Raw genomic sequence first — 15,778 nt, forward strand, 5'->3', positions numbered from 1 at the left:
GCACCCTGACTGGGAATCAAACTGGTGACCTCCTAGTTCAAGAGTTGATGCTCACCCACTGAGCCACGCCAGGCGGGCATATTTTCATTTCTTAAATTTTTAATATCTACCTTGAGCAAAATAAACTAGGAGACTGAAGTCATTTCCCTGCCTCCTTGTTAGCATTTGTCGTAACCCTAAGCAGGGTAGGCTGGGTGACAATGAAGGGATGGCCCAGAGCCACTGAAGGAGAGGTGGGGGCTCAGGTGTCTTTATGTGAGCTGGGGGTGGGGAGTGGAGGGGGAATCTATGGCCTGGTATGTTTTGGCATACATTCTATACTCATTAGTCCTTATAAGTTCAGAGATAAAGGTGATAAATAAGCAAGGGATGATGAACAGCGCTCTTAGAAACGCTGCCAGAGGCCTCTGTTTCTTCATTGACCCACATCTGCTTGGCTTCCCACTTCTGCAGTCGCTACTAAGCTCAGTGCCCCATAGAAGGTCAGAGGCTGGTGACTTCCATCTGCTGACCTCCTCGTATGTGAAGACACAAAGACAAGCCAGCCCCTCAGGGGCTATTTCAAGTGACTGTATGTAACCACTGAAGTTATACAGTGGGCACCTCCTCTCAGCCCTGTCAGTGTCTCTGACCATGTGTCTGACCTCCTTTGGAGAGAATACCAGAAGTCTAAATCCGAGGCTTCTCACGCACGGGGTGGTCCAGACCGGGTGATCGTCCTCCCCCATTCCAGCACAGCGATGGGAACTGGCTCAGTCAGCATGAGCCTGTCATTTCATCAGCCACCTTCTCTAATGCATCATGGCCGCAGAGCCTCTCCTGCTATCACTGATGTCTCCTCTCTCAGGGTTTCCTCTCGCTCTCGGTGATTCACAGATTCGGTTAACCTGCTGCTTTCTGAGTCCTCTGCCTTCTGCCCAGTACTTCCTTCTTCCCTTCTCTGAACCCACATTTAGGGAATGGGCAGGAGCAGAGGTTGAGAGGGACCAGAAGACCTCTGGTCCCCTGGGGTTTTCCCGTCTCTGCCCCATATTGCTGCTCTTCACTGCCACTGAACTACAGCCATCCATGTCGGTTCTCTCCCCCAGCTGGTTTCTGTGCTGAAGGAGATGAGCTACCTTCAGCCCCAGCAGCTGAAGCGCATCCCGGAGACCGCAGCAGCCATGTTCTCCTCCAGGGAGTTCTATCGGCAGCTTGTGGCTAATCTGGAGCTGATGGCAAATTGGTACAACAAGGTTATGAAAACACTGCTGGAGGTGGAATTTCCATTAGTGGCGGGAGAGCTGCGGAATATCGATCTCCACCTGCGAGCTGCGGAGGAGGCTCTGAACTGGAAGAGCGAAGGTAACGCACCACCCGGAGTCTGGGGCAAAGGGGGAGAGCCCAGGTCCCAGTAAAAGTTGTGGACACTCAAACAATTACCTGGTAATGTGGGTTGTGTTTGAACACAAGTCTGTCTTCTCAGACACATGTCCAAGGTAGCGAAGGCAAGGAGGGTTGTATCCTTCTTCTTCCTTCTCTTTGGATGCGACTAGTATATTTAGCAAAATGTGCTGCCACACACGGGGGCAGGCTCAGAGATGGAATGAGATCTTCCACAGTCTCCAGCACATATGGGGCACTTCATGAATGAAGGTTCTTCCTGTGTTATCATTGTTACTTAATTTTCTTAACTGGCCTGTAAGTATCTTACAAGGGAATTATGCATTGACTTCTCTTGTACCCTCCAGTTCAATTCAATAAATTTTCATGGATGGATTAACTTATGTGAGGTACTCTGGGGGGTGGGAAGGCCTTTGGAGAGAATGTAAGATATGAGGTGTGTGGGAATGGGACTACCTAAAAAGAGCTCACATTTAGTGAGGATAACAGACATATGTACAACATAAATTATACCAGACCAGCTATGATAAGAAGCCATCAGAGAGTTAAAAATAAAGTGTGGCAAACCACAGAGAAGGAAGATTGATTTGCATTAAGGTCCTCAAAAGAGTGAAAGTTTGAAAGGAAGGTCAAGTCAACTCCTGGAAGTCTTGGAAGGCCATATTATACAAGTTAGAGCTTTATTCCATATACAAGAGGGAATGACATTTTCAACATTTAATACAGGGGAAGTGCTTAAAAAATAAGATTCATTAGCCTATGTAAAGTCACCAACTTGCACTGGTATGCCCCAGCAAATGCACCAGCCTTTGTTTCTTTTCCTCCGTAAACAGGGTTTTGGTAAGAATTGGCTCTTTAATACAACTAGGGAGGAAAAGGCTGCTTGCAAAGAAGTCACCTGTGCAGAAAAGTCTTTTAAAAACCCATGAGTATTGGATCCCTGTCTTTCACAGCAGCTAGACCTTTAGCTATGCCACTGTCAGCTATTTCAGTTAATTCTATTTCTTTTGGGGAACAGGCATTTGGGATTATGTCATTCAAATCACCAGTAGCATTCGTGACCTTGAAAAAAGGATTCAGAAAACCAAAGACAACGTGGAAGAGATTCAGAGCATCATGAAAACATGGGTGTCTCCAATATTTAAGAGGAAAGATGGAAAAAGGGAGTGCCTGCTTTCTGTGGAGGATCAGCACGATCGGATGGAAAAATATTACAGTTGCATCAGAGAATCTGGCCTGAAGATTCACGCTCTTGTTCAGGTAATAACCAGCCCCTCAGACACACAACCACGAGTACAGGGGAAGCATCACGAGGTGTGTTTGGTGCTGGAAGGGATTTGGAAATTAGAACAATAGGTGTGTGTCTTCCGCAGTCAGGGATAGACATTTATACTGAGAGCAAAAGAACTTAAGCTAATAGGTAGGGGAGTGAAAAGTCACATTACAGCATCATGTCAAAGTTAGTGCCATCTTCATGGTGGCACCACTTAGTCATCACATGACTTTTAGTGCCACACCAAACCCCAAGGAGAGAAGGAGACGTCAAGGACAGAATCCTACATTACCTAGTGCACGAACTATCCCCAACTCGCCTGCACAACCTAGTGTGGAACTCCAGCATGATCCTCGGAACCCAGCTCTGTGGATCCTGAGGAGATGGTAACCCTCGCTGCATTTGATGAAAGAAGAAAAAAATGCAGCGTGCACTTAAAGCAGGAAGGCTCTGCCTGCATTGGGATAGGTAGGGCAGCCTCATAGCGCACCCTCAAAGACTGAAGCGTGGAATGAGCTGTCAGGGGCCACCAGCTGCCACCTACTGCAGTGGCATGAGGCAGTCCGACAGGCTGACCTCAGGCACATGGTCAGTGATGGCTTACAGCTGCTGGTTGGGGGTCACCCATGGTTTGAAGTACAATGAAATGTGCTGTTGACTTTGTTAATTTTCTTGACTTTGTTTTCTAGTGCATTAATTTCTGTTCTTCATGATTGCTTTCTACTTAATTTGGGGTAAATTTGCTCATCTTCTTTTCTAGCCTCTCAGGGTAAAAACTTAGGGTATTATTTTGAGGCTTTCTTTCTAATACCAGCATTTGACGACATAAATTTCCCTCGAGCAGTGCTTTACTTGCATTCCACAAATTTGATCTGCCTCATTTTCATTGTCATTCAGTTTTAATTTTTTTCTCTTGTGATTTCTTTAATTCGGTGGTCATTTAGAAGTATGTTGTTTCATTTCCACATATTTGGGCCTGCTCTGGATATCTTAATGAAACTGATACCTAATCTAATCCATTGTGGCCCAGAGAGAATACTTTAGAAAATTTCAGTCAGTTGGAATTCACTGAGACTTGTTCCATAACCTAGAATATTGTTTATCTTATTAAATGTCCCTTGTGCACTTGACTATATGTTTATTCTCCCATTGTTGCAAATAGTGTTTCATAAATATCAATTAGTTCAAAGTGGTTGGTAGTATTGTTCATATCTTTTATACGCTTTCTGATTTTTTTGTCTATTTGTTCTACCAATTTTTTTTCTTTTTTTTTTTAATTTCTTTATTGATGAAGGTATCACATATTTGTCCTCGTCCCCCCATTCCCATCCCACACCCCTCCCCACACATGCCCCCACCCCCCTGTTGTCCTTAACCGCTGGTTAGGCTCATATGCCTGCACGCAAGTCCTTTGGTTGGTTTCCCCCTTTACCCCCACCCTTCCCTACCCTCCCCCTGAGGCCCGACAGTCTGATCCATGCCTCCTTGTTTCTGGGTCTGTTCTTGTTCATCAGTCTATGTTGTTCATTATTTCCCCTAGATGAGTGAGATCATGTGCTATTAGAAATACACTTATAAGAACCGAAAATGAGACAAGCAATAATGGTTATGGTGACAGGCAAATGAATCAGTGTGTAGTGAGTTTTTTTCTGGGCCAACAGTTCTTTTGAGACCCAATTTCAATGTCCAACAGTTCCTTATGTGTACATGTCAGCACTGACATTTCAGTTCTGGATGGTGGACAAATGGTGGTAATGCAGGTCCGACTCTGTCTGGTTTGGTCCTGGGCAATCTGCAGTGATGCACAGCTGCTAACTGCTAGTATGGGAAGGCCACATCAGCGTCTTCCGTCTCTGGACTGCTTCTCTTCTGTCTTCATGGCTGGAGTAGTCCTGTCGATTCCTCTCTTGCTGGAATCCACATGGTCTCGGAGTTGTTTTCTGAAAATATACAAACATATTCTCGACCAAAGGTTAATAAAGGAATATTTTCTATAAATTTGACTGGGGATCCTTTTTCAATTTTTGCCCAAATGATTTTCCTCTGGCTTGTTTTGTCACCTTGTGTGTTTTTCATGGGTGTCTTGCTTTTAGCCTTACAATTAATTTTCTAACGTATTAATTTTCTAGATGTAATTTACTTACAGGATATTTTTCCTTACATGATATTCCTCTACTGTCCCCTCCTTTTTTGATTTAAATGTTAGGAGGCTTTTGAAAATTTTATAGTGTATTCTTGGTGGCTTTTAAATTTTAATTTTTTGCACTATAATATAGCTGTTTTAGGTTCATTATATGGTGCACACTTTTATCATGAGATGAAGTACCAATAAAAATTTTAGTTGACTCTTTAGGAACACCTTTTTGTCTGGTACAATTAATTTTTCTAGAATATTCACTTGTTTCAACTAGCCAATTTAAATTTGTCTGAAAACTTGACTACTATTTTACTGTCAAATTTATTACTCTAACAATAATCTTGTTTTACCCTATAAATATTGGTGGAAGGGATTATTTGCCTTCTTGAGTAGGTCCTGAGCATTCCTGGTGGTAGGCTGGATTTAGATATCGTAAACCCCCTTCCCCACACCATGGGTACAGGGCAACTCAAACAATTCTTGTTGGAGTGAGAGGGCAGCTGCTGTCGGCCAAGTCTCTGTCGGTCACCTGGGTCCTGATCTGAGCTGGGCATGGGAAGCACAAAGCAGCCATGGGGGCAGGAGACCTCCCTCAGAAGGGGCTAGGATTCAGGCCCCTGCAATGTTGGGGGGGTGAGGGTCTGTGCCCCACCTCTGTTGATCCCCAAATTCTCTCCTGATGGCCCCTCTGCGACTGTGCCTGTCTTAGGTTGTTCCTTCCTTGAGGAATCTTACCCGTCATTGACTAACCAGCCATCCTCCGGGGCCAAGCAGGGTGACGTGAGGTTCAGTTTTGTCTCCTTGGTAGCCTATGCCCCCGTGGCCTCCATGCCCAGCACCTGCCTTGGGATCCCCTCGCCTGCTGGCGGGGCCCCAGCACTGATCACATATCTTTTAGAACCCGGGTTTCTTCTCCAGGAAGGGCTCAGTTCGCCCTACTGGGTGATAGACAGATCCATGGCACCAGTCGTCATGAGACTTCAACCTCGACATGAACTGATAGCTCATGCAACAGCTGTGAGCAATTGAATTGTGAGAAGAGGGTCTCTCTTGGCCTAAAGGGTAAGAGGGACCCATATAGAATGCTCAGGTGCCCTCCCAGGAGGCCCTCTACCCAATGAAAAGGGTTAAATCCTTACATGTCCTTTTTAAATTGCTGCCAGACATTCAAAGAATTAGTTTGTATGTTTGCTTGGGATAATTGTATATTATGCTGTAGTAATTCTAAAGTATCAAGAGATGTGTTAAGTTTGTCTCCAAGCACCAAACATATGACTTTTTTTATTTTATTTATTTTTTATCCCCAAGGGTGCGAGGAACTATTATAAGTACAGGGGGTGTTCCAAATCTGGGAATAATTTTTAATGACAGTGTAGGATAATATCATGTAAGGATATTCTTTGTTCTAGTCCATGGGAATTCCCTTTCAGACTGGCTGTCCATTTCTTTTTATATAGACAAGGTCTTAGTTACATTTTCTGCACCTCCACCGGGGGCACGTAATGATAGTAGTGACACCCTTTCTTTGGTGTCCACACAAGCCAGAAACCTCTCTTTAATTGTACACACAAAGGGGCATTGTTTTGATTTCGTATCATACAAAAGGGAGGCTGGGTGGGGACCCCTATGTATTTATATTTTCTTGCCCCACCCATGGACCTCCTTGATGTCCAGCGTGTTTGGTATTATTGGTACCTATATTAGTCAGAGGATCAGCCCACGTAAGGGGTCTTACCCATGAAGGGTCAGGAGCGTAAGATCAAAATACTTACCCTCTTGTCCCCGGTAAAATTACCGTACATCTGATGATTGCTAGCGTGGCTAGAGAGGCGTTCTCAGGCATTTTTGGGTTTCTGGTTACCTCACAATTTCTTCCCTGCGGTTTGACGTTCTGATTGATGTTTCTCTGTTTCTGGATCTATTTTCCCCCCCATCGGTTTATGTTGTTCATTATATTCCACAAATGAGTGAGATCATGTGATATTTATCTTTCTCTGCCTGGCTTATTTCACTAAGCATAATGTTCTCCATCTCCATCCATATTGTTGCAAATGGTAAGAGCTCCTTCTTTTTTACCGCAGCATAGTATTCCATTGTGTAGATGTACCACAGTTTTTTAATCCACTCATCTGCTGATGGGCACTTAGGCTGTTTCCAAATCTTAGCTATGGTGAATTGTGCTGCTATGAACATACGGGTGCATATATCTTTTCTGATTGATGTTTCCAGTTTCTTGGGATATATTCCTAGAAGTGGGATCACTGGGTCAAATGGGAGTTCTATTTTTAGTTTTTTAAGGAAACTCCATACTGTTCTCCACAGTGGTTGCACCAGTCTGCATTCCCACCAGCAGTGCACGAGGGTTCCTTTTTCTCCACATCCTCTCCAGCACTTGTCATTTGTTGACTTGTTGATAATGGCCATTCTGACAGGTGTGAGATGGTACCGCATTGTTGTTTTGATTTGCATCTCTCTAATGATTAGTGATTTAGAGCAGGTTTTCATATGTCTCTTGGCCTTCCTTCTGTCTTCTTTCGAAAAGTGTCTATTTAGATCAGTTGCCCATTTTTTGATTGGGTTGTTTATCTTCTTTTTGTTAAGCTGCATGAGTTCCCTGTAAATGTTGGAGATTAAACCCTTATCGTTGATATCATTGGCAAGTATGTTCTCCCATGTAGTGGGCTTTCTTATTGTTTTATTGATGGTTTCCTTTGCTGTGCAAAAGCTTTTTATTTTGATGTAGTCCCATTTGTTTATTTTCTCTTTAGCTTCCATTGCCCTAGGAGCAGTATCAGCAAAGAAGTTCTTTTGGCATATGTCAGAGATTTTTTTGCCTGTAGATTCCTCTAGTATTTTTATGGTTTCCTGTCTTATGTTTAAGTCCTTGATCCATTTTGAGTTTATTTTTGTGTATGGTGTAAGATGGTGGTCTAGTTTCATTTTTTTGCATGTATCTGTCCAATTTTCCCAACACCATTTGTTGAAGAGACTGTCTTGACTCCATTGTATGTTCATGCCTCCTTTGTCAAATATTAATTGAGCATAGTGATTTGGATCAATTTCTGGGTTCTCTATTCTATTCCATTGATCTATATGTCTGTTCTTGTGCCAATACCAGGCAGTTTTGAGAACAGTGGCTTTGTAATACAGCTTGAAATCTGGTATGGAGATCCCACCTACTTTGTTCTTCTTTCTCAGGATTGCTGTGGCTATTCGGGGTCTTTTTTTATTCCAGATGAATTTTTGGAAAGTTCGTTCTAGGTCTGTGAAGTATGCCGTTGGTATTTTAATGGGAAGTGCATTGAAATTATAGATTGCTTTGGGTAATATGGACATTTTGATGATGTTGATTCTACCAATCCATGAACATGGTATGTTCTTCCATCTGTTTATGTCTTCCTCTATCTCTTTTTTCAGTGTTGTGTAGTTTTCCGCATATAGGTCTTTTACCTCCTTAGTTAAGTTTATTCCTAGGTATCTTAATTTTTTTGGTGCGATGGTAAATGGGATTGCTTTTTTAGTCTCTCTTTCTGTAAGTTCATTATTGGTGTATAGAAATGCCATAGATTTCTTAGCATTTATTTTGTATCCTGCTACTCTGCCAAATTCATTTATTAAGTCTAGTAGTTTTTTGATGGAGTCTTTAGGGTTTTCTATGTACAGTATCATGTCATCTGCAAATAAGGACAGTTTTACTTCTTCTTTTCCAATTTGGATGCCTTTTATTTCTTCTTCTTGTCTGATTGCAATGGCTAGTATTTCCAACACTATGTTGAACAGGAGTGGTGAGAGTGGGCATCCCTGTCTTGTTCCTGTTCTTAGGGGAAATGGTTTTAGTTTTTGCCCATTGAGTATGATGTTGGCTGTGGGTTTGTCATATATGGCTTTTATTATGTTGAGGTATGATCCTTCTATTCCCAGCTTGCTGAGAGTTTTTATCAGGAAAGGGTGTTGGATTTTGTCAAATGCTTTTTCTGCATCAATTGATATGACTATATGGTTTTTATCTCTCAATTTGTTTATGTGATGTATCACGTTTATTGATTTGCGAATATTGTACCATCCTTGCATCCCAGGGATAAATCCTACTTGGTCGTGGTGTATGATCTTTCTGATGTATTGCTGGATTCGATTTGCTAGAATTTTGTTGAGGATTTTGGCATCTATGTTCATGAGGGATATTGGCCTGTAATTCTCCTTCATTGTGTTATCTTTACCTGGTTTTGGTATTAGGGTGATGCTGGCTTCATAGAAGGAGCTTGGAAGTGTTCCTTCTTCTTGAATTTTCTGGAATAGTCTGAGGAGGATAGGTTTTAGCTCTTCCTTGAATGTTTTATAAAACTCCCCTGTGAAGCCGTCTGGCCCCGGGCTTTTGTTTGCTGGAAGCTTTTTGATAACTTCTTCTATTTCTTCCATAGTTATCAGCCTATTGAGATTTTTAGTCTCTTCCTGAGTAAGTTTTGGAAGGTTGTGTTTTTCTAGGAATGAGTCCATTTCCTCCAGGTTGTCTAGTTTGTTGGAGTAGAGTTGTTCATAGTATTTTTTGACAATCCTTTGTATTTCTGTGGGGTCTGTTGTTATTTCACCTCTTTCATTTCTGATTTTGTTTATTTGGGTCCTCTCTCTTTGTTTCTTGGTGAGCCTGGCTAGAGGTTCATCAATCTTGTTTATCCTTTCAAAGAACCAGCTCTTGGTTTTGTTGATCTTGTGTATTGTTTTTTTGGTCTCTATGTCATTTATTTCTGCTCTGATCTTTATTATTTCCTTTCTTCTGCTCACTGTGGGCTTTTCTTGTTGCTCCCTTTCTAATTCTTTGAGTTGTTGAGATAGATGATCTATTACCATTTTTTCTTGTTTTTTGAGGTAGGCCTGTAGAGCTATACATTTGCCTCTCAGGACTGCTTTCATTGTGTCCCATAGGATTTGCAATGTTGTGTTTTTATTGTCATTCGTCTCCAGGATGTTTTTAATTTCTTCTTTGATCTCATTGATGACCCAATCATTGTTTAGTAGCATGCTATTCAGTTTCCAAGTGTTTGAGTTTTTTGGAATGTTTTTATTGTAGTTTATTTCTAATATTATGCCATTGTGGTCTGAGAAAATGCTTGATATGATTTCAATCTTTTTGAATTTGGGGAGACTTTGCTTGTTACCCAATACGTGGTCTATTTTTGAGAATGTCCCATGTGCACTTGAGAAGAACGTATATTCCATGGCTTTGGGGTGAAATACTCTGAAGATGTCAATTAGGTCCATCTGATCTAGTGTGTCATTTAGAATTGCTGTTTCTTTGCTGATTTTTTGTCCAGAGGATTTATCCATTGATGTCAGTGGTGTATTAAAGTCCCCTACTATGATTGTATTGATGTCGATCTCTCCCTTGATATCTTCCAGCAGATTTTTTATGTATTTGGGCGCTCCTGCGTTGGGTGCATATACGTTTACCAGAGTTATATCTTCTTGCTGGATTGCTCCCTTTAGTATTATGTAGTGGCCTTCCTTATCTCTTATTAAGGCCTTTACTTTGAGGTCTATTTTATCTGATATAAGTATTGCAACCCCAGCTTTTTTCTCATTTCCATTTGCCTGAAAAATGTTTTTCCATCCCTTCACTCTCAGTCTGTGTGAGTCTTTTGCTCTAAGGTGGGTCTCTTGTAGACAGCAAATATATGGGTCATGTTTTCTTATCCATTCAGCTACCCTATGTCTTTTGATTGGTGCATTTAATCCATTTACGTTTACTGTTATTATTGATAAGTATCTGTTTGTTGACATATTTTTCCTTAGTGTTTGTGTTTCTTCTTGCCTTTCTCTTTCTTCTTTTTACAGCAGCCCCTTTAGCATTTCTTGCATTGCTGGTTTGGTAGTGATGAACTCTCTTAGCCCTTTTTTGTCTGTGAAGCTTCTGATTCCACCTTCAATTTTGAATGATAGCCTTGCTGGGTATAGTATTCTTGGATTCAGTCCCTTGTTTTGCATCACTTTGTATATTTCATTCCATTCCCTTCTGGCCTGGTGTGTTTCTGTTGAGAAATCAGTTGATATTCTGATAGGAGATCCCTTGTAGGTAACTTTCTGTTTCTCTCTGGCAGCCTTTAAGATTCTTGCTTTGTCGTTGGTGTTCGTCAATTTAATTATGATGTGTCTTGGTGTCGGTCTTTTGGGGTTGAACTTGTTTGGGACTCTGTGTACTTCTTGGACTTGGATAGTTTTTTTCTTGCCAATATCAGGGAAGTTTTCTGTCATTATTTCTTCTAACAGGTTTTCTATTCCTTGCTTCTCTTCCTCTCCTTCTTTTATCCCTATTATTCGAAGGTTGTTTCGTTTTGCGTTGTCCCGAAGCTCCCTTAGGCTCTCCTCTTGCTTTTTAAGTCTTCTTTCCATTTGCTGCTGTGTTTGTGTGTTTTTTCCTACCTTGTCTTCTAATTCGCTGATGCGGTCCTCAGCCTCTTCTACTCTACTCTTTAAGCCTTCCATTGTGTTCTTTATTTCAGCTATGTCGTTCTTCATCTCCTCTTGGTTTCTTTTCATGTTGGTGACATTTTCATTCAGCTCCTTATAGCTCTCATTGAGTTGTGTGTATTTCTCATCCATCCGTTTGAACATCCTTATAACGAATACTCTGAATTCTTTCTCTGTTAAGCTGCTAGCCTCAAGTTCATTTAACTCGCTTTCTGGTGTTTCTTCCTGTTCCTTCCTTTGAGAATTTCCTTTCTGTCTTCCCATGTTTTCCTGTAATGTTTTAATTGTAGTTCCAATTGCTTTGCTACCCAGGATCTTTTGGTGATGGTGCTACTGGTATAATCTCTCAGTTCTCCTGGGCTTGGCAATCTAGTGTAGCTCCCTACTTGAGCTACTTGGGTTCTCTTGATGTAGGCCTGGAAGCTTGAGAGGCACAACTATGGTGTCTAAAAGTCAGCAGCTATGGAGTGGGGTGTCCCAGTTTTTGCTGTCTTGCACCCTTAGTTGAAATCGCGCGTGTCCAGTGGGAACTCACAGTGGCACCCAGGAACCGTCTGTTGGGAGAGCTCCCAGTGGCTCCCACTAGCACCCTGTGTGTAGATGGGCTCAGGGTGCCTGCCTATTGTAAATTCCCTTCTGTGAAGGTGTGTTTGCAGGTGCACAGCTCTGACGCACTTTGAGGGACTTTGGCACTGAAGTTAAACAGCTAGGGTGTATGTGGGAAGTTATTCAGGAGAAAGGAATTAAGAGTTTTTGCTGTGGGGCAGCACGTCCTTGGCTGTACAGAATAACTCCCAGCAGGGGCTCACAGCAGCTCCCCAGAGAACACTGTGGATATATGGGCTTGGGGTGCCTTCCTTTGCTGTGGCTGTGAGTTTGCCAGCTCTGGGGTGTGAGCTAACTGGTGGCGCACCCGCCGGCGCACACCTCTGACGCAATTTGAGAGACTCTGGCACTGAAGTTAAACAGCTAGGGTGTATGTGGGAAGGTATTCAGGAGAAAGGAGTTCAGAGTTTTTGCTGTGGGGCAGCGAGTCCTTGGATGTACAGAATCACTCCCAGCAGGGGCTCACAGCAGCTCCCCAGAGAACTCTGTGGATATATGGGCTCGGGGCGCCTTCCTTTGCTGTGGCTGAGGGTTTGCCAGCCCTGGAGTGTGCGCGAACTGGTGGCGCACCCGCTGGCGCACACCTCTGACGCAATTTGAGAGACTCTGGCACTGAAGTTAAACAGCTAGGGTGTATGTGGGAAGGTATTTGGGAGATAGGAGCTCAGATTCTCTGCTGTGGGGCAGCGCGCCCTTGCCCGCACAGAATCACGTCCAGCAGGGGCCCAGAGCAGCTTTCCAGAGAACCTTGTGGATATATGGGCTCAGGGTGCCTTCCCCAGCCGTGGCCGTGAGTTTGCCAGCCCTTGGGTGTGCGCGAACTGGTGGCTAGCCTGCCGGCGCACACCTCTGACGCAATTTGAGAGACTCTGGCACTGAAGTTAAACAGCTAGGGTGTATGTGGGAAGGTATTTGGGAGATAGGAGCTCAGATTCTCTGCTGTGGGGCAGCGCGCCCTTGCCCGCACAGAATCACGCCCAGCAGGGGCTCAGAGCAGCTTTCCAGAGAACCTTGTGGATATATGGGCTCAGGGTGCCTTCCCCAGCCATGGCCGTGAGTTTGCCAGCCCTTGGGTGTGCGCGAACTGGTGGCTAGCCCGCCGGCGCACACCTCTGACGCAATTTGAGAGACTCTGGTACTGAAGTTAAACAGCTAGGATGTATGTGGGAAGGTATTTGGGAGAAAGGAGTTCAGATTTTCTGCTGTGGGGCAGCGCGCCCTTGCCCGCACAGAATCACGTCCAGCAGGGGCCCAGAGCAGCTTTCCAGAGAACCCTGTGGATATATGGGCTCAGGGCGCCTTCCCCCACTGTGGCCGTGAGCTTGCCAGCCCTTGAGTTTGCCAGCCCCCCAGTGCGCGCGAACTGGTGGCGAGCCCGCCGGCGCAAAGCTCCGAAGCCCCCTGGCACTGAAGTTGCACCGCAGGGGTGTCCCTGGGCAGCTATTTAGGAAGAGGCAGTTCAGAGATTCTACTTAGGGCCGTGCACCCTTGACTTTGCAGAATAACCCCCTCAGGGGCTCTCAGTGGTTCCCAAGCACTGCCTGGGTAGTGGAGTGCCCGGGTGCCTATGGGCTGGGGACGCAGCGAGTCCTGAGTTCCGGCGCTGGGGAGGGGGAGGTTGCACTTACTGCTTTCAGCGGCGCACTTTTGGAGATGGAGGTCTCAGGGTTCTCGTTTCTGCAGCTGGGGTGGCAGGTCTTCTACCAGAGTGGCTGTAGTGACCAGGTTTGCTTCCAAGACCAGACTAGGTGGTGGTAAGGTTAGGATTCTAGTCTCTAGCAGTTCCGTTCTTAAAGATGGTGGGGTCTCTGTGCCACTGGTGTCCTCCCTGGAGTGTTTGCAGCGGTCTCGGGGTTTTGCCAACCAAGACTGCCTGGATTGGATGCCCCCTGGAAGAACTGCAGGGTCTAACTGTCCCTATTTCATTCACACACACACCCACACAGGTCCACACACACCTCTGTCACTCCTTCACTCGATCACACGCTCACCCTCCCTACCTACCTGCCGGTCGCCATCTCTCTGTTCTACCAATTATTAAAGATAGAATGTTAAATCTCCACCTGCGATTTTGGATTTGTCTATTTAACCTTTTAGTTCTGTCAGATTTTTCATTAAGTATTTGAAGCTCTGTTAGTAGTTACAAATACATTTATAATTATTATAACTTCATGATGAATTGATCACTGTATTATCATTACAAAATTCCCTTTTTATTTCTAACTAGAGGCCCAATGCATGAAATTCTTGCAAGAGTAAACCTTCCTTCCCCTAGCTGCTGACACCGGCTTCCCTCTGGCACCTAGGATCCAGGCTTCCCTCTGGCACCCGGGACCTGGGCTTCCCTCCAGCTGCCAGCAGGCACCCGGGACCTGGGCTTCTCTTGCAGCCCCAGCTTTGTCCGGAAGGTCACCTGGTCTAATTAGCATATTATGCTTTTATTATTATAGATAATACTCCCTTGCCTTGATGTTTATTTCTGTTTGGATTTTCTTTCTCGTAATACTATGGCCTTTCCTTCCAGATTCATGACTTCTAGTTTTTGCATTGTTCATCTTTTTCTACTTTCTTACATTCAACCTATGTGCTTCTTTGGATTTCAGTTTCTTCTCTTATAGATAGCACTAGAGGCCTGGTGCACAAATTCATGCACCAGTGGGGTCCCTTGGCCTGGCCTGTGGGATTGGACCGAAACCAGCTCACTGATATCCCCTGAGGGGTCCTGGATTGTGAGAGGGCACAGGCCAGGCCAAGGGACCCCACTGGTGCACAATTGGGGCCAGGGAGGGACACAGGAGGTTGGCCAGCCATGGAGGAACCGCTTGAGGGCTCCAAGGCATGTCTGACCCATCTCACTCAGTCCCTATCAGCTAGACCCCAGCAGCAAGCTAACCTACAGGTCGGAGCGTCTGCCCCCTGGTGGTCAGTGCACATCATAGCGACTGGTCGACTATCTGCCCCCTGGTGGTCAGTGCAATAGTGAGCAGTTGAGCGGCCTTAGCATATCATTAGCATATTACACTTTGATTGGTTGAACCGATGACTAGAGGACTGGACACTTAGCATATTAGGCTTTTATTATATAGGATATGGTAGAAACTTACTTTTCTAAGTCTAAGAACTCTCCCTACTAATTGGAGTATTTAAACTATTACATTTAATGTAGTTTTTGGTATGGATGGATTTAGCTCTACCATTTTGCTATTTGCTTCATCTCTTTTTTTGTTTCTCTGCTATTTCTCACCCACCTTCTTGTTATTAATTGTATATTTTTTAGTATTCTATTTTAATTTCTCAACTGCAATTTCAGATTTACCTTGTTGTATTATATCTGAGGTGGTTGTTCTAGGTTTCAGTATGTCTCTTGAAGTAATCACAATTAACTTAGAGCTTAGAGTTTTCCCATGAAATATAGAAACCTAGCAACATAGAAACAATATGGTTTAATACCCCCCTCCAATTGTTTACTCATCACTGTTGGTGTGTGTGTGTGTGTGTGTGTGTGTGTGTGTGTGTAAAATAAACCCCACAATCGAGTATTATATTTTGCTTTAAAAACTCAAGAAAAAATGTTTCTGGTTTTTATATTTGCCCACAAACTCACTATTTCTACACTTGTTTTTTCCTTTTTTTTATTATATGTTTTTTGTACACCCGGTGGCTAGGCATTATATAACTTAATATGAGATCATCCCTCAAAAGCCCACACCCATCCAGCACCACACCTAGTTATTAGAATATTGTTGACTATATTCCCTGTGCTGTACTTTACATCCCATGACTATTCTATAACAATCAATTTGTACTTCTTAATCCCTTCACCTTTTTCACTCATCCCTCCAACCCCCTCTCATCTAGCAACTGTCAAAATATTCCCTGTATCTGTAAGTCTGTTTCTGTTCTCCTTGTTCATTTTG

General features: G+C 43.7%; 1 protein-coding gene across 1 annotated transcript in view; it reads left to right on the plus strand.

Moving 5' to 3' along the window:
- The window catches only part of DNAH9 (dynein axonemal heavy chain 9), a gene marked incomplete at its 5' end in the record, with an annotated part of 343,516 nt that overhangs the window by 43,621 nt on the left and 284,117 nt on the right, over positions 1–15,778 (plus strand). Inside the window, 2 exons of the mRNA XM_079798920.1 lie at positions 1,089–1,344; positions 2,402–2,643. Of these exons, the coding sequence (XP_079655046.1) occupies positions 1,089–1,344; positions 2,402–2,643 (498 nt within the window). The remainder of the gene's footprint in view (positions 1–1,088; positions 1,345–2,401; positions 2,644–15,778) is intronic.

This window comes from Cnephaeus nilssonii (assembly GCF_951640355.1).
Source record: "Cnephaeus nilssonii genome assembly, chromosome: 19".
Lineage (NCBI taxonomy): Eukaryota > Metazoa > Chordata > Mammalia > Chiroptera > Vespertilionidae > Cnephaeus > Cnephaeus nilssonii.